At 34.4% G+C, this 20,143-nt stretch overlaps 1 protein-coding gene across 5 annotated transcripts in view; it reads right to left on the bottom strand.

Moving 5' to 3' along the window:
* Positions 1 to 20,143, bottom strand: part of FILIP1 (filamin A interacting protein 1) — a 311,913-nt gene that overhangs the window by 19,016 nt on the left and 272,754 nt on the right. For 3 of the 5 annotated variants that reach the window (XM_031964615.1, XM_023503080.2, XM_003769215.4), the window contains 2 exons: positions 15,357 to 18,162; positions 2,295 to 5,376 (listed from right to left, as the gene is read on the bottom strand). In XM_031964615.1, coding sequence (XP_031820475.1) covers positions 5,170 to 5,376; positions 15,357 to 18,162 — 3,013 coding nt within the window. In that variant the 3' untranslated portion in view covers positions 2,295 to 5,169. Of the gene's footprint in view, positions 1 to 2,294; positions 5,377 to 15,356; positions 18,163 to 20,143 lie in introns of those variants that run through there. The other 2 variants (XM_031964617.1, XM_031964616.1) reach the window with 2 other exon arrangements.

Raw genomic sequence — 20,143 nt, 5'->3', positions numbered from 1 at the left:
TCAAAAAGGAGAGCAAAGTCTAAGTGTTAACACAAGATCATCTTGACATTAGTTTATCCTCCATAATGAGTGTGAATATTTTGAGGAAATTGACAGCCTCCTGGATAGTGGGATAAAACTCCCCCCCCCAAAATGGCTTCTGTTTTCTTCTCTCCTCTTTCTAGTTCTCAAATCTAAATCATTAGAGCTGTAACTAGGGTGGAATGACAAAAACTGATCACTACAGGGGTCATACTAGCATTCCTACCCTAGGCACTTTGCCTAGAGTGTTGCACTGCAGTGATAGCCCTTTCTTAGGACTTACCTCAATCCCTCTGGGGATGAGGAATGGACTGTCTAGGCGGTCAAACTTTTTAAATAGGGGGCCATTTCACTGTCCCTCAGACTGTTGGAGGGCCAGATTATAGTAAAAACAAAAACTTTGTTTTGTGGGCCTTTAAATAAAGAAACTTCATACCCTGGGTGAAGGGGATAATCGTCCTCAGCTGCCGCATCTGGCCCACAGGCCGTAGTTTGAGGACCCCTGCTAGGGTATGGACTATCTCTTCCCTCCCCTGTTGCAGCTGAAGTTTATTTTGTTGCCTCCTTTCACTCTTCACTCAATTTTTCCCTGGTAAAAAAAAAAAAGGTTCCACTGTGATACATTAACTATGCTCAGTCTAGAGATTGAGCATAAAAGAATCCATAGAGATATTTGTTCCCCTCTTTCCCTTTTCCCCACTCTTCCATCATATATGATGTGTATCATCCTTATATTCACCTTACTGAGAGACCCTTTATTCTCAACTAAGTCTCTGTAATATATTATATGTTATTTGGACTTTCCTAGGAAGTAAGAAATTCTAGTCTATTTGGGGGTCATATGCTCTTGGAACATTTTTCTTTCCATAAGACTACATACTATGGCAGAGTATGCATTTAAAGAGTCTTTAAATGAAAGACAAATTAACCAGAGAGCCCAGTAAAATATCCCAACTACCAGGTGTGTTCTGCCTCCACAACTCTTACCCCCCCCCAAGAAACCCTAGAATATTGTTAGCAGAAATATAATTATTCAGCACAAGTAGATACAGGCTTGTTTGTTTGTTTTTTTCCCTCTTTTCTAACTTTTATACTAATCTGGCAACTACTATTTTGGAGGAGTTACAAAAACATGAATCCCAAATTTTTTCATAAAGAAAATTAGGGCTATAGTGCACTATTACCTTAGTTGTCCATGTTACTCAATAGAATTCCCTAATTCACAAGAGAAATGTGGCATGTTGATGAATAGGCTTAGGTTAATCATTACTCTGACAGTTAACAGCTTTACAATCATGAGCAAGTTATTTGGGCCCTCTGAGCCTAGGTTCCTCATTTATTAAATGGGTATAAAAATATGCCTATGGTACCTATCTCACAGGGTTATTGTGAGACTCAAGTGAGATGAGGTATATAAAGCAATTTGCAATCCCAAAGTGTTATACAAATGCCTGTAATTATTATTCCCAGGAAGTAATTTCTCTTTATGGAAGAAATTTTTCATAGAGAGCTAATTTGACTGATTGTCTTTTTTAAATTTTACTAGACAACACATATTGAAGCAGGTAAAAAAAATAGGGGTTTTTTTGAGTAACACATCATACTTACTTACTCCTACAAAAACCTATCCAAAAGCATCTTAGAAACATGATCACAAATGGAAGCCAGTGAATAAGCTGTGGTATATTAATGTAATGGAATACTAAGAAATGATTATCAGATTTCAGAAAAACCTGGAAAGACCTGTACAACTAATGCAAAATGAAATGAGCAGAACCAGGAAAGCATTGTACATACACAGTGTCAGCAACACTGTAAGATGATCAATTATGAATGACTCAGCTTTTCTTGCCAACACAATGATCCAAGGTAAGTACAAAGGACATATAAAGGAAAATGCTATCCATATCCACATAAAGAACTGATGGACTCTGAATGCAAATTGAAGCATAATTTTTTCACTTGCTTTATTCTTTCTCATGTTTTAATTTATATATGTATTTATATATTTGTATATATATATATATATATATATATATATATATATCCTTTTGATCTGTTTCTTCTTTCACAACTGTGACTAATATGAACATATGTTTTACATGATAACACATGTATAAATTTTATCAAACTGCCCATCTTTGGAAGAGGGGAAAGGAAGGAGGGAGAAAATTTGGAACTGAAAGCCTTGTAAAAAAAATTAATACTAAAGGAATAACTAGGTGGCACAATGAATAGAGTGCTGGCCCTGGAGTCAGGAAGATATGAATTCAAATCCAGCCTCAGATACTTGACTCTTACTAGCTGTGTGACCCTGGACAACTTACTTAACCCAAATTGTTTTACCCCTGCCCCACAAAAATAGAACAAAAATGAATGCCCAAAATTTTCTTAACATATAACTGACTGAGGAAAAAAAATACTATTAAGGGAAAAAAAATTTTTAAAAAATGGGAGCCAAAAGCTAGTATGCATTTAATTTTCCACCTCCTATCCCCAGTGGATTTTCACTTCCAATACATGGCTTCAAACAGTTATACAATAAATGTAGAGAATGTTCAAAAATCACAAAGAGAAACTATCACAGAGATTGTTTTTCATCATTTCTGAAAGCAAACGTGTATTAGTTCTGCTAAGTTTTCTTAGTAGATGCATTTTGTAGGCTAAGCTATTCCAAGATGCAGATGTGTAAATATCTTGTGGATGCACTGTTAAACCTTTCCCAGCATCCTCTGCACTGATGGTACTGTCTTCTCATAGAGAAATCAGGAAGCATATCATGAGCAGGTAAGAGCAAAAATAGCAGTAAGCGATATTAACACTGTGATCAAAACAGAAAACAGGCAATAAAGAAGGGCGCCTGGGAAAGGCAGCAAGAAAGAAGAAGAGTAGGATGCCTAGTGTCTGTGAAAGCCCATTTTGCTCTGTCTTTACATTATAGGGTAGTGGCAGTCAATGTTAGACAATATTGCCTGGTGAAGCAAGGAATCCATTTTTTTGAATGTCCTTATTTTTGAAAGTTTTGGGCAACAACTTTATTAAAGGGGAAAAATACCTTTTTCAGACAAGTATAAAAATCAGTAATCTAAAAATGAGGATTTTCTGGAGAAATACTATTTCAGTCTCATTTTTAAAGTATTCATATCTTTCTGATCTTCTTTGATCTCTCTTCCTCCAACAATAGAACTCTACCAATACAACATGGCTCCATCATAGGCCCTTTCCAACAATAACATTTTGAGTTCATACCTTAAGAATTCAAGAGCAACAGGCCAAAGGGGCCTAACAAGAAGAAAGTGTGGAACATAGAAAGCCATCACTATTATAAACAATTCAAATCAGAGAGCCCTGTCAATGACAAGAAGCATGAATCAAGTATTAAAAGGTGAGTAACTTACCCCTTTCCCCCTTTTAAAATATGAAAAGGAATTCTTGAGTCAATTCATGTTTTAATTCCTAAATTTTACAAATTAAAAAAGGAAATTCCAGATTTGCAACTTTTGGGTTGTTACAGTCTCGTAAAGTTCACCCAAATGGTTCAAAAATTAAGACAAAAGCGCAGCCTATGTGAGACCTTGTATGCTAAGCTACTGTTAGTCTTGAGCTCACTTTTTGTTATATGAACTGTAATTGCCAATGTCTACTTAAATATGATTAATCACATCAGAATGACATCTGGTTTTTGCATCCACACCCAGTTTCATGCATATTAAAAACATGCTTTAAAAGAATGAAAAGAAAAACGAGATAAACATGGATAAAAATGATAAAGGAGGGGGGGATCCACTTCTCCATGCCACAAAGATTCCTGAGACTGGATCTACACTCATGAGCAAAGATTTCAATGTGACTTGGGGAGAAAATCAAAATCCAACTAAGCATCATATGAATCTTTGCACAATGAAAAGCATCCTGAATTTGGAATTGGAGGACCTGGGTTCAAATCTTGGCTCTTTCACTTACTACCAACATGTCCTTGGAATTGGAGGACCTGGGTTCAACTCTTGGCTCTTTCACTTACTACCAGCATGTCCTTGGAATTGGAGGACCTGGGTTCAAATCTTGGCTCTTTCACTTACTACCAGCATGTCCTTGGCACTTAACCTCTCTGGGTGTCAGCTACTTCATCTGTAAAATGAAGGACTTAGACTAGCCAATGTCTGAAGTCCTTTCCAACATTTAATCTCTGGGCCTGTGTTTCTTTTTCTGGAATCCTATTGCAATACACCAGCATTTCCTTTGAGCCGTTTATTGATATAGTTGGGTTGCGGCATAATCATCTGAAAGCTACAGTCATTCTGTATATAATTTAAATACATTGCATTTTTTCTTAATTATAGTAATATTACATTAAATTAATGGTTTTCAGAACATCCTCTATAAAATTCAGGAAATCTTTAAGAGATTATAGGAATTCTACCTTCTTGATCATCACTCCCTTCTCCCCCCCAAAAAAGAAATTTAGTAACAATAACAATTCTAGTTATTATGCCTCTGTCACTCATTTTATTTTATTTTATATTTTGAAAGAAATTATTTTTTGAAATTAATTTAGGAAAGATTTCTCTTTTTAAATTTTAGATAACAATGATGTTTTTTGAGACACATATGGTAAACCAAGAGTTCCTTAGAGGTAGAGGAAATTATCCAGAAATTTCCTCTGGAAAACAAGGTATAATTAATTACTTTGTTTTATGTAAACTCTTTTTTCGGAAATTAAAAATGGCAGAGACAAATTAATACTAAACTAGGGCTGTTGAGAATCATACACTGCTGAGTCTGAAAAAGCCCTTAACTGTCTTCTAGTTTACTTCTCTCACTTTGTAGCTGAGAACAGAAAAGCCAAGTGATATATTTCCAAGACCTCACAATTATTAATGAAGCTACAACTATAATCCAGGTCTTCTAACTTCCAGTCCAGTGCTTTTTCTAGTGTACAATGCTGCAAGCATTTCTTTGACTATAAGTTGTCTCCCCTGCACAGAGACAAAGGTACACAGTAAGACATGTCATTATTAGTTCATTATTTGGTAAATAATATATTCACAATTTAAATTAGTACATGTAAACAGTTGCCACTAACAGACAGGAGGTAGATTTTTATGGTAGCCATAATAGCTGCACAACATACCCCCTTAGCCACTGCCCTCAGCCCTTCCCCCCTCCAAGAGAGGTAGTGCTGCGGGCTGAAGATTTCTTCAGTTCTATTTTCATAGACTGAGTCTCTGCTCGAGGCTCGAATTTGGTCAGATTTCCTGCTCCTGGGGCTCCCACTACTGCCTTTCCTGCTTTCATACCTTTTGACATAGGAATGCGAGTGGGTGTAGGCCTCTGAGATGACCCGTCTTGTCCTGACTGTGAAAGAAAAAAGAAACAGAAATAAAGTTAATTTGGGTGGCTTTTCTGTGAGCCTAGACATCAAAACCTAGAGCTTTATTATGTAGTGATACACCAGGGGAGTGTCTCATCAGCGTTTATCTAGAATGAGATTCATACAATGATATACACATTACTATCTTTAACAATACTGGGAAGTAAAACATGTGCAATTATTTTATTAATGTACAGATGAAGAAACAGGTTCTGAGAAGATAAATGGCTTATCCCACAATTAATCAAGCATTAAGCAGAATAGCCAAGATACTACAAGATTTTCTGGGTCTAGTCTTTTCCCCTCTATACCAGATTCTCCCTAGATATAAAAGGGAATAAAGTACTGATCTTAGATTCGCTAAAACACAAGATCATGTTTAAGCTCTGATATTTACTAACTTGCTATGTACCATTAGGCAAGTGATTTAAGTTTGATGAGCCTCAGTTTTTTTTTTTTTTTTATCTATAAAATGAGCATAACAATTCCAGTCATACTTACTCCCAGAGTTGTCATGAGGCTTAAATGTCACGTAGAATTTTCCAAATTTTATAGTGCTATTTGGAATCATAGATCTAAAATTGGAAGGACAAGAGGCCAAGTAGTCCAAATTCCTCATTTTTTAAATAAGGAAACTGAGGCCTAAAAAGATTAAGTGACTTGCTCAAGACAATAAAGATATTAAGCATCAGATATGGAATTTGAACCTAAGTCCTCTGATGCTCAAGACAATGCTTTTTCCATTGTTCCCACAAGGGTTCCTTTATATAAATGTCACTTATTATTTATTACTTTAATTCCAAAAGACTATTTCAGTTTCCACCCCCCCCCCCATGGTGAAAGTTTATGAAACTATCAGCTGGGACATGGTAGTCTTTTGGTTCTACAAAAGGTTTTGTTGCAATGCAAAAAGAAAAGATTTTATTTTTTCCTAGATAAACTTTGAAGATTATATTTCCCTCTATATCATGTCCTATAAAGGTTTAATCCTTAACCAACACAAATATAAGTTGCCTTATCACAAAACAAATACATACTATAGAGACAGGAATTTTCTGGTATTCAAAATATATTTTTAAAGTAATACTGAAAATATCTTTTTATCCCATATTCCCCTTCTAGATGTGCCATGCCCTGACTACCCCCTTTTCTTGAATGTCCTTCAATCCCTATCTATTTCATTGAAATTCTATTTACTGTAATGTAAGCATTCTTCAACTTTATTGTGTCATAGACCTCTCTGTCAATATGGAGAAGCTGATGGAGCTTTTCACAGGATAATATTTTTAAATCATCCCCAATTTCTCCTATCTGCCTTGTTTGCATATACATTTTTGGCATGTTGTTCCTCCATTAGACAATGAGCAGCTTGAAAGGAGGTTTTTTTTTTTTTTTGTCTTTTGTCTTTCTTTGTATCCTCAGCACTTAGCATGTTGCCTAGCACATAGTAGGAACTTAATAAATACTTGTTGACTGACTTGACTGATTTAATGCAGAAACATATATATAGGATTTCACATGAATTACACTGAAAATAAGATATATTTCCCCCATGTCCTATCCAAGTCTGCAAATTCATGTTCACTAATATCTCGGCAAAGATATCTTGGGGATCCAAGAGCTTTACACTAAGAACCTTTGTTTTTAAAAGATTTCTCCCTATAATCCAAATGATTGGCTGATGAGGAAACTATGTAGCTGTAATACTTGTATTGAAATTACCAGTATCTGAAAAAAGAAACTGCCTTTCAAATGCTAAGGCAATTTGAGCACTCGTCTTTTTAAGAATCTAGGACATAGGAAGTAAGTCTCTTATCCAGTCTTCCATAGATGATATTGAGCTTTTCTAAGACAGTAATTGGCTAAATAGCCTGATAGATCTTCCCAACTACCACCACTTACAATTCTGAACTTCTCTGCACCAAAATAGTCAAGAGAAAGAAAGCTTCCTAGCAAACATCCTAAGCTTCCTGTGACTTCCTGGGCAAAGAGTCAGACAAGATAGCATTCCAACCCTTGAGAAGGATGGAGAACTTGGAATTCTATTTGTTTCCAAAAGGGAAAAAAAACAGCTTTTTATAGCTCAAAGCTGTAATTAGAAAACTATCAGTAGTTTCAATTTAAAAATCATAATCTGAAGGTATGTGTACCGTAGAAAAGTTCTATTTCTTTTTTTTGTTGTTGTTGTTAAAGCTTTTTATTTACAAAACATATGCATGGATAATTTTTCAACATAGACCCTTGCAAAACTTTCTGTTCCAAATTTTTCCCTCTTTCCCTCCACTCCCTCCCCTAGATGGCACATATTCCAATACATGTTAAAATATACGTTAAATCCAATATATGTATACATATTCATACAGTTACCTTGCTGCCAAAGAAAAATCAGATCTAGAAAAAAAAAATCTGAGAAGGAAAACAAAATGCAAGCAACCATCAACACAAAGCATGAAAATGCTATGTTGTGGTTCATACTCAATTTCCACAGACTTCTCTGGGTATAGATGGCTTTCTTTATCACTGAACAATTGAAACTGGTTTGAATCATCTCATTGCTGAAGAGAGCGATGACCCTCAGAATTGATCATCATATAGTCTTGTTGTTGCTATGTATAATGATCTCCTGGTTCTGCTCATTTCACTAAGTATCAGTTCATTAAGTCTCTCCAGGCCTTTCTGAAATCATCCCGGTGGTCATTTCTTACAGAACAGTAATATTCCATAACATTCATATACCATATTTTATTTAGCCATTCTTCAACTGATTGGCATCCATTCAATTTCTCTCATTATGAAAAGAGCTGCCACAAACATTTTTGCACATGTGGGTCCCTTTCCCTTCTTTAAAATCTCTTTGGGATATAAGCTCAGTAGAAACACTGCTGGGTCAAAGGGTATGTACAATTTGAGCTCCAGATTGCTCTCTAGAATGGTTGGATCCATTCACAACTCCACCAATAATGAATGTATCAGTGTCCCAACTTTCCCACATCCCTTCCAATATTCATCACTATCTTTTTCTGTCATCTTAGCCAATCTGACAGGTATGTAGTGATATCTCAGAATTGTCTTAATTTGTATTCTCTGACCAATAGTGATTTGGAGCACCTTTTCATGTGATTAGAAATAGTTTAAATTTCTTCATCTGAAAATTGTCTGTTTATATCCTTTGACCATTTATCAATTGGAGAATGGCTTGAATTCTTATAAATGTAAGTTAATTCTCTATATATTTTAGAAATGAGGCCTTTATCAGAACCTTTGAATGTAAAAATGTTTTCCCAGTTTATTGCCTCCCTTCTGATCTTGTCTGCATTAGTTTTGTTTGTACAAAAGCTTTTTAATTTGATATAATCAAAATTTTCTATTTTGTGATCTATAATGATCTCTAGTTTTTCTTTGGTCACAAATTCCTTCCTCCTCCACAGATCTGAGAGGTAAACTATCTTATGTTTTTCTAATTTGTTTATAATCACATTCTTTATGTCTAGATCATGAACCCATTTTGACTTTATCTTGGTATTTGCTGTTAAGTGTGGATCAATGCCTAGTTTCTGCCATACTAGCTTCCAATTTTTCCAGCAGTTTTTGTGAAATAGTGAATTCTTATCCCAAAAGCTGGGGTCTTTGGGTTTGTCAAACACTAAATTACTATAGTCATTGATTATTTTGTCCTGTGAACCTAACTTATTCCACTGATCAACTATTCTGTTTCTTAGCCAGTAGCAAATGGTACTGCTTTATGACTGCTGCTTTATAATAGTTTTAGATCTGGTACAGTTAGGCCCTCTTCATTTGCCTTTTTTTTTTCCCCTTAATTCCCTTGAAATTCTTGATCTTTTGTTATTCCAGATGAATTTTGTTGTTATTTTTTTCTAGGTCAGTAAAATAGTTTCTTGGGAGTTTGATTGGTATAGCAATAAATAAATAGATTAGTTTAGGTAGTATGTCCTCTTTATTATATTTACTTGACCTATTCAGGAGCACTTAATATTTTTCCAATTGTTTAGATCTAACTTTATTTGTGTGGAAAGCATTTTGTAGTTTTGCTCATATAGTTCCTGACTTTCCCTTGGCAGATAGATTCCCAAATATTTTATATTATCGACAGTGATTTTAAATGGAATTTCTCTTAGTATCTCTTGCTGTTGGATTTTGTTAGTGATGTATAAAAATGCTCATGTTTTATGTAGATTTGTTTTGTATCCTGAAACTTTGCTTAAGTTGTGGATTATCTATAAGAGTTTTTTAGTTGAATCTATGGGGTTCTTTAAGTATACCATTATATCATCTGCAAAGAATGATAATTTGGTTTCCTCATTACCTACTCTAATTCCTTTAATCTCTTTTTCTTCTCTCATTGCCAAAGCTAGCAATATTGAATAGTAATGCTGAGAATGGGCAACCTTGTTTCATCCCTGATCTATTGAGAATGGTTTCAGTTTATCACCATTACATATAATACTTGCTGATGCTTTTAAATAGATGCTACTGACTATTTTAAGGAAAAGTCCATTTATTCCTATACTCTCTTGTGTTTTTTAATAGGAATGGATGTTGGATTTTATCAAATGCTTTTTCTGCATCTATTGGTTGTTGTTTTTCTAAATTTTATTAAAGCTTTTTAATTCACAAAACATATGCATGGATTTTTCAGCATTGACCCTTGCAAAACTTTCTGTTCCAAATTTTTCTCTCTCCCCACCCCCTTCCCTAGATGACAGGTGGTCTAATACATGTTAAATATGTTGAAAATATATTAAATCCAATATCTATATATACATATTTATACAGTTATCTTGCTTCTACATTTATTGATATAATCATATTTTTTGTTAATTTGGTTATTGATTTAATCAATTATGCTAATAGTTTTCCTAATATTGAACCAGCCCTGCATTCTTCATACAAATCCTTCTTGGTATTATCCTGGGGATGATTTTCTGTAATCTCTTTGCTAATATTTTATTTAAGATTTTGCATTAACATTTATTGCATTAATATTCATTCATAGTCTATAATTTTCTCTCTCTGTTTTAATCCTACCCAGTTTAGGTATCAGTACTATATCTGTGTCATAAAAGGAAGCTGATTTGAGTCCTTTGTTCCCTATTTTTTTTCAAATAGTTTATGTAGTATTGGAGTTAATTGTTCTTTAAATGTCTGGTAGAATTCACATGTAAATCCATCTGGTCCTGGGGATTTTTTCTTGGGGAATTGATTAATAGTTTGTTCTATTTCTTTTTCTAAAATGGGACTATTTAAGTAATTTATTTCCTCTTCTGTTAATTTGGACAACCTATATTTTTGTAAGCATTCCTCCATTTCAATTAGGCTATCAAATTTATTGGCATAAAGTTGAGCAAAGTATCACCTAATTTTTGCTCTAATTTCCTCTTCATTGGTGGAAAGTTCTCTCTTTTCATTTTTGAGACTAATAATTTCATTTTCCTTTTTCTAATCAAATTAACTAAAGGTTTATCTATTTTGTTAGTTTTTCATAAAACTAACTTTTAGTTTTATTAATTTTATTAATCTCTCCTTTTATTTTTAGAATTTCAAGTTTGGTATTTGATTGAGGGATTTTGATTTGTTCGTTTTCTACCTTTTTTAGTTGCAAGACTAATTCATTGATTTTCTTTTTATTTTATGCAAGTAAGCATCTAGGGATATAAAAGTTTCTCTTATTACCACTTTGGCTTCATCCCACAAATTTTGGTATGTTTTCTCATTATTGTCTTTTTTTGGATGAAATTATTGGTTGTGTCTATGATTTGCTGTTTCACTCATTCATTTTTTAGGATGAGATTATTTAGTTTCCAATTACTTTTTGGTCTATTTTTTCCTGTCCTTATATTACATTGATTTTATTGCATCCTGATCTGAAAAAAATGCATTTACTATTTCTGCCTTTCTGCATTTGATTTTGAGGTTTTTATGCCCTAATACATAATCAATTTTTGTATGTTCTATGAACCGCTGAGAAAAAAAAGTAAACTCCTTTCTGTCTCCACTTAATTTTCTCCAAAAATCTATCATATTTAACTTTTCTAACATTTTGTTTACTTCCCTAACTTTTTTCTTCTTTATTTTGTGGTTCAATATATCTAGTTCTGAGAGAGCAAGGCTGAGATCCCTTACCAGTATAGTTTTGTCTATTTCTTCTTGCATCTTTTTTAACTTCTCCTCTCGGAATGTCCATGCTATACCAGTTGGTACATATATGTTTAGTATTTATATTGCTTCATTATCTGTAGTACTCTTTAGTAAGATATAGTTTCCTTCCTTATCTCTTTTAATTAGATCTATCTTTGTTTTTACTTGATCTGATATCAATATTGCTACCCCTGCTTTTTTCCCTTCACCTGAATTATAATATATTCTGCTCCAGCTCTTTACAGTCACTCTATATGTATCACTATGCTTTAAATGTGTTTCTTGTAAACAACATACTGTAGGATTCTGGCTTTTAATCCAATCTATTATCCGCTTCCATTTTATGGGGGAGTTCATCCCATTCATATTCACAGTTAAAATAACTAATTCTTTATGTCCTGCCATCTTATTTACCCTAGGTTATACTTTTCTCTTTCTTATTCCCTTTTCTTCTCCCCAGTATTTTGCTTCCCTCAAACAGTCCTCCCCCTTTAGAGCCTCTCCCCTTTTTTATATCTTTCCCCTAATTCTTCTGTTTTCCCTTATAATGTCTTTCCTTTTATTTTCCCCCTTTCCCCTCTACTTCCCTATAAGATGAGACAAGTTTCTTTGTGATACCAAATATGTCTGATATTCTCCCTTAGAGCCAAATCTGATGAGATCTGTTTTTATTTCTAATTCTATTGAGTTAGAAAACAGATTATATAACCAAAACACACATCTTCTAGTCTTCCTTAAAAGAGCTGCATTGTGATGATTAAAAGTTTGAGATTCACAAAGATTTCCTTATAGTTACATTTCCAATTGGTTACTTTAAATGCCCTAGAATATTGATGGCAACTCAAATTTAAATAGAAAGGAGGGGAGCACAAAACTATATCTAAGGGACCCTATAGGCTGCATATTGACTTAGAAAACTACTATTAACATTATCTGTGTTCTGTTGTATTTTTATTTATTTTGTCACCTATTTGTCACCTATTTTTGTCACCAATTCCATTTTAATCTGGTTCAGACTTCACTCTGGAGTACCATGAACAGTGGATCTCAATCTTAACTGAAGGTAGGGGTTGAGAAAAATTTGCCAACTTTTAAAAATATCAAATATTATGCCAAGATTTAATTCTTTATGTAAAAACAAACATGTACCTTCATCTCATTAGAATGCAAATTTGCTTTCATCTTTAATAAATGGTAAAATTGTATATATACCAAAGAATTGTTTTAAAATAAATTTCTTTATGATTTATTATCAGTAAATGCTTTATTTGAATACTTATTTTATATACTCATTTTCCCAGGATCACATAAAAATTTCTTGTAAACTTATTTCTTATTACTTATTTCTTGTAAATTTCTTGTAGGATTCTGGCTTTTAATCTAGTCTACTATCTGCTTCTATTTTATGGGAGAGTTCATCTCATTCACATTCACAGTTAAAATTATTAACTGTATTTCCTGCTATCCTATTTTTTCCTAAATTATAATTTTCTCTCTCTTTTCCCTCCTCACCAGTATTTTGCTTTTGACTACTACCTCCCTCAATATGCCCTCCCTTTTTTCAGCCCTTCATCCCCTTTCTTATCCCTTTCTCCTTCTATTTCTATTCTCCCTTTTATTAGCCTCCCTTTTCTTTTCTTCTTTCTCCTCCTACTTCACTATAGGGTGATAAAAATTTCTCAGGCAAAATGAGGTCATAGGTGGAAAAAGTTGAAGCCTCTCTAAGGCCCTATGTTTGGATCAAGATCCAGCTGTTGTGTTCTACTACATTTATATTCACCAATTTGTTCACAATTGCCAAAAGTATTCTCTAGAGATATTCTGATTTGCTTCAAAAGACATTGTAGAAGAGTTGCTGGTCAGTGGATGGAGGTTTCATATTAGCTGTTTACCAAGCTGACATAATCAGAGTTTGAAACAACTACAACAAAACATATTGATTTTTCAGAAAATGGCCTCCCCTTTTTTTTCCCACTCATTGACAAACATAGATCGAAGCCCTTACTATGTGGTGAAACATTGTATCAAAAAATTTAGAGTTAAGGGGGATATTTTTTTCCACTCACAACCTCTTTTTGCCTAAGAATTTTTTATATGACTATAGGTATATAGGTATATAAAGTAGGTATGCAAATCAAACATTTATTGATACTAAATCCCCCCACATTCAGTTATGAGACTCTATATGGTGTCACAACCCACATTTTTAAGAAGCTGAGATCTAGCCTAACTCCCTCATTTTATGAGGAAATAGAAGTCCAGGGGACTGAAGACCTGTCCAAAGTCACACAAACTTTAAGGGGCAGTACCAGGATTTAAACTCAGGCCTATTAGTTCAGTTCTCTTTCTATTGAACTTAGGATATGAATAGGATAGTCCACACCAACTTACATTTTTTCTAAAACTAGCAAGCCAACCAGGTATAAAGGACTTCTGCAGATGATTATAGAGCTAAGAGATAAAAAGATAGTAAGGAGTAAGGGAAATACCTCCACTAATAAAAGATGAATTAATTTTATGGAGTAAATTCCTAGTAGAAATTCTATATTTTTATGACAGTTTTAGAAATCCCCAAATTCCTTTAGTGTCATCTTTTAAAATGGTGGCAAATTACTAATCATAAAATTTTATAATTTTAAAAAATATTTCTATTTTTAAAATAGAGGCAACATTTGCAATGGCACCAAGTACAACAGACATACTTAAATATTGGGGCAGAAGGATTTATAGCATAGTATATAAATGCCTTTGAGAACTCACTGGGGAAACTACCTGAAGAGATGCATTGTGGCAATTTATAATTTCTGAGAGTGGGTTGGAGTGCTAGAAAATGTAAATAACTTGCTGATAATTACACAATTTTTATATATCAGAGGGGCTTGGACTCAGATTTCTTTTTCCCCTTTACCATTTTACCCTGCTACTTTAACAATACATAGTGGAAACAGCGAAAGAACTCTGGGAGATGACTAAAAACCATTACATTGAATTCCCAATCCCTATATTTTTGCCCACTGCATTTTTGATTTTCTTCAAAAGCTAATTGTACAATATTTCAGAGTCTGATTCTTTTTGTACAGCAAAATAACGGTTTGGTCATGTCTACTTATTGTGTATCTAATTTATATTTTAATATATTTAACATCTACTGGTCATCCTGCCATCTGAGGGAGGTGGGGAGTAAGAGGGGGAAAATTGGAACAAAAGGTTTGGCAATTGTCAATGCTGTAAAGTTACCCATACATATAACCTGTAAATAAAAGGCTATTAAATAAAAAAAAAAATACATAGTGGAAAACCAAGATGAACATAATTGGAAAAATTCCTGTTTGTGACATTTTGTGCCTGGAATACCACCATTTGAAATATACTTTAGGAATTTTGTGTAAATGCTTACATTGGAAATTTGCCAATAAAGGGTGGTTGGGCAGTATGTTGGATAGAACACCAGCCCTGGAGTAAGGAGAATCTGAGTTCAAATCCAGCCCTCAAATATTACAAGCTATGTGATTCTGGCCAAGCCCTTAATCTCATTACCTCCAAAACAAACAAAAACTTTATAAAAGAGTATTTCTAGAGTTTGATGCTTGTAGGACCTGAACCCAAGTCTTTAATTAAAATTCAATATATTTCCCTCTCCATTTCTCTAAGGATCATGTAAAAAGCAATTCTGAATAGCAGTAAGAACATTGTTCTTTCTTTTTTAAAAAAAAGTTAAATTATTTGATATGAGGATATTTTAAAAGCTTCTCTTATTTTACCTCCTTGATCAGTCTCAATGAATATGCTATAAATCTATTCTACTTACCATTGACTGTGTTCCCCTGGTGGAGGATGTAGTAGCAGGTGTTATAGTGATGGTGCTTGTCACTTTGCTTGCTCCAGGTCTTGAGGAAAGGTTGTTCCTAGGAGAACGAAGGACAGTCCCAGTGGCAACCTCCTTTTCAGTTGTCACATTGACTGGTCTAACTGTAATGAGTGGACTTGCCCCTTCAGCAGATGTCGCAGGGTTTCGTTTAAATTGGGAACCCAAGTGAATGTGAATTTTGTTGTCCTCCGTGGTTATGATGTTGGCATTAGAGTTGAATTTTCTTACTGGAGTTGGAACAGTCTGTTTTTCTGGAGTAACTTTGAAGATGGTCCTTCCTATGGGCATTTCTTTTGATTCTGGAGATACAGAGCTTTCTGCTGGTGCAGCAGATGTTGACACTGTCATTATCTGAATGGGGGATGTGGGTCTCTCCATAAAGGTTCCCCTGCCACCATCAGGGGCCTTCTCTCTTGAGAATGTAGTTATTGTGACAGGGGACATGGCTCGTTCTGGCCCCAATGTTGTGTCATTTCCTTTTGATTTCTGAGACATGACATTTGGTGAGGGAATAATGGTGATCCGTGGTTTTTGGTTTCCTAATGTAGGAATGACAGTGGTGCTAGAAAAAAATTCTTCAGATGTTGGACTGGTTATCTCCAAAGTAGCTGTGCTATTCTCATGATCAGGAGTCACCCGGATATGAAGAGGTTGTCCCTGCTTTGGTGAAAGAACCACTTCTCCCGGATGTCCTGGACTAGAATTGGCTCGAGGTCCTTTTTCTGGAGTTGTTTGGGGACAATTTTCTCTTTTTCTCATCCATGGGATCCAAGATTTTCTCATTGTTAGCTCATTTGCTGCTGGAGGATACCTGTCCAGTACAGATGAACGCTCCATGGGCTTCTTTAGCCCCACCTGCCTCAGATTGCTCATAATATGATTTTCCTCTTGAAAGGATTTTCTTATAAATACAGCTGGCGTCTCTTCCTCTGCTGCTTCACTACTGACTGCATCTGTCTGCACTCCAGTAGACGCCACAGGAATATCTACCATCCTCCTTCCATTCACACTTGGCCTTAGAGCTCGGCTATAACGCTTAGAGAGCTCTAATTCTTTTGTCAAATTTAGGACTTCCTGTCCCATGTTTCGATTCTTGCTTTCTTCTTCCATAAACCTTTGCTGAAGAACTGAGTAGTCCACCTGTAGCTGAGAAAGCTGGTCTTCTTTGTTCATTAACTCATGAATCTTTTCTTTTAGAGCTTGTACTTCAGCCTTCAAGTCACGACTTTTGGCCTCTTCCAAACGGAATCGGTGTCTCAGCTCAGCTTCTTGACTCACAGCCTCACCTTTTTCAATTGCCTTATTTTTTGCAATCTGGTGCTTTATCTCCTCTAGCTGTTGAGAGAGAAAGTTAGCCTTATCCTGCTCGGTTTTGAATTTTTGCTCCAACTGATCATACTCATCCTCAGTCTTCATCAAGTCTCCTTCAACTACTTCTAATTGTTGGAGACGCTTTTTCAGTCTTTCTATTTCTAATGTTAATTCTTTAATCTTGTTATCTTCTGGGCAGCTGAGTTCAGGTCCTTTACGGGATCTGCTTCTGGTTATTTCTCGCTCTACTTCCTCCATGCCATCCAGCCTCTTCTTTAATCGGTCAACACTACAACTCAGCTCTGAGGATTTTTCTTCTTCACTTTTCAATCTTCCCATTAATTCATCTCTCTCTTTTGTCAAGCTATATACCTTTTCCTCCATTTCAGACTTAAGTTTTAAAAGCTTCTTACTTTCATCAATTAGTTTCTCAGTCACATCCATAACCTTCCCTTGCTCCACCTTAAAATTTTTATTGAGCCCATCCACTTTTCTTTCTTCTTGTTTTATTTTTTCCATCATATTTTTCCTCTCATCAACCAGCATTACAGTAAATGACTTCAACTTTGTTAGATCATCCTTTAAACTCATTTCAGCCTTTTCTAATCGACTTTCTGAAGATTCAAGGTCTTTAACTCGACTCTTCACCACTTCCAATTCATTTATAAGGTCTTTGGTTAAGTTTTTCTCTTTTTCCAAATTCAAATGCAGCTGTGTGCATTCTGATTTGCTCTTGCTAAAAGCTTCTTCCAGCTTCTCCAGTTCGGCCATTCTCTTCTGTAACTTCTCAACTTCAAGCCTGAGCTCCTTACTATGATGTTCTTCTTCTTGAAGCTTCTTCTTCAGTTCTCGACACTGCGATTCTGTTTTGGTGATCTCTTCATCTTTGCCCTCCATTTCCAGCACACGCTTCCGGAGGTTTTCTACCTCCACCATAAGGCTGGAGTTCCCACATTCCCCTTTGGCTATTTTATCTCTTAGCTCCTGAAGTTCTTCCTCAGCTTTCTGAAGATTCTTGTTGGTTTCTTCTAGTTCCTCAATTCTTCGAGTTAAACCCACTAGTTTAAGCCGAAGCTGTCTGTTGTGTGATTCCTGATTAGCCAATTTAGCGTTCATCTCCTCATGCTCTTGAGAAAACCTTGAAGACTTATGTTCAAAGTCCACTTCTAACTTAAGCAGTTTTTGCCTATCTTCTTTCGATTTTGAGGTTATAGCTTTCAACTTTTCCTCTTCTTCCTTTAATTTCTGTGTGAGGTCTTGTACCTTCTGACTTTGCAGACCAAGTTGTTCAATATGCATTTGTCTTTCATCTACCAGCATGAGGGCAAATGACTTGAGTTTCACTAGTTCATCTCTCAGTTTATTGAGCCTCTTGGTATTTTCTTTCTCTTTTCGAGCTTGATAGATCTTCTCCTGTTCAAGAAGCTTTTTTAACCTGAAATATAAAACACAATCATGCATTAATACATTGATCAACACTGATATTTGGATTATACTATGAAATTAAATTTGAAATCATCACCTCAACATATTATCTCATATCCATAACTGTATGTGGTATGCCAGACCAATATTAACAAGAGAAGGGTAGAAAACTGACTATTCAATATCAAAACAAAACAAAATAAAATTGAAATTTACTGAAGATGGCAAGGAGACTTTAAAAGTACAGAAACAAGAATTAAAGAGTTAGCACTATAAAGGCTCTTGGAAATCATCTTGTCCAGTCAATAAACTAGTAAGGATAAAGACCCTACTATGTGCACACACTGTCCTAAGTGCTAGGGATACAAAGAAAAGCAAATAAATAAATAAGTCCCTGCTCTCAGAGGAGCTCAAAATTTAATGGAGAATAAACCCTGGGAAACTGAGGAAATTAAGGACCATCCATGTATGAATTATGTTAAAAATCACCAGGTATGCATAACATACTCACTATTTAAACTAAGTAAATATTAATTAATGATGATGAAACTAAAGAAGATGATTTGACAAATGCAACAGCAGTTTACAAAAACCCCTATCTCTCCTATGTCTCCTTTTTTTAAATACTAGGTTAACCAATGACTTTGTGCCCTTTTCTTTACTATATAATTTTACTATTATAGAGACCAAGGTTGGGAGGAAAGACTTTTCCAAATAAATAAATTTAAATTTCTAGAATTGCTGCTCTGAAAAAGCCTTTCTTTTTTATAAGATATAGAAAACAGGCTCATTTAGGATAAGGATTTATTTATTTTTGTCTTTGTATCCTTGACCCCTAGGGCATCTTTTGACACCAGGAGGCCCTAGACAAATCCTTGTTGATTCATCAACACATTCATAGATTTCTCAAAATAAAACAAAACATAATTGGCTGTTGATTATTAATTGACTTATTTTACTTACTTTCGTATGTTTATAAAAGCATTGGTTAGTATAATAGTTAACATATATACCATATGTTAATATGAAAATGTCTCTGTAGCCATTTAATGTGTTTATAATCAAGTCATAAACAATCAAAAAATTTATTTATTTAGGTACATTTTGTTCCTTTGATAGTCACACAGACTACATAAATATTGTCTTCACCTAATCTGTTTTAAGTAGCTTTTTAAATATTTTTGACTAGATCATCTGTTAATAAAGTAAATGCAATTATAATGGATTTCATCTTGCATCATGTAATGCTGGATGAATCTATGGAAATGATTTGTAACAGCTTTATAACAGAACCATATATCATCATGTTTTAATGATTTTGATAAACAGTTTTAATGATTTCACCACAACATAATCTATATAATGTATTTTATAAAACATATTATGCTCTTTCAAGAGCTATATAAACATATATATCTAGGACATGTAACTTTGCAAAGACCACTTAAAGCTCCTATGTGAATAATAAAATGAGATCAATTAAATAGATCAATGGGATCAAATTCAAGTACAAGCAGATCCCTATGGATTTATTAGATTATTAGAAAATTTTTATTAGAAATATTAGAAAACCACAAATTAAAATTTTTATTGAATGGGATAAACTCATATGATTGTGGCCTTGACCTGCCCTAATTATGACTTGAAACTTTACAATAAAAAGTTGTTACAGCTAAAAGCTGCAGGTGTTTGATTATCTTAGATAAACAAATATTTCCTTCTTGTTTCCAACCCCTGTTTTGATTAGCATTTAAGTACCTAATACAGTAAAGCATGTTCTAGCATCAATATTTAGTTTGTGGGTAAATTAGAACTTGCCAGCCAATGAGAGAAAGGGGCAGAATATAGGGACGAGGGCTTCTGCCTTAGAGTTTATATAATCTTGTGTTTTATAGTTTGCACTTTGCACTCTTCTTCTATTTACATCTTGTCTTTTGCAAGTTGCCCTTTCTAGCAAAATAACAATCAAATCTTTTTTTTTCTTTTTATCT

This window comes from Sarcophilus harrisii, chromosome 4, assembly GCF_902635505.1.
Source record: "Sarcophilus harrisii chromosome 4, mSarHar1.11, whole genome shotgun sequence".
Taxonomy (NCBI): domain Eukaryota; kingdom Metazoa; phylum Chordata; class Mammalia; order Dasyuromorphia; family Dasyuridae; genus Sarcophilus; species Sarcophilus harrisii.
Note: the sequence above shows the minus strand (reverse complement) of the source record. Positions and strands in the feature narration are given on the sequence as shown.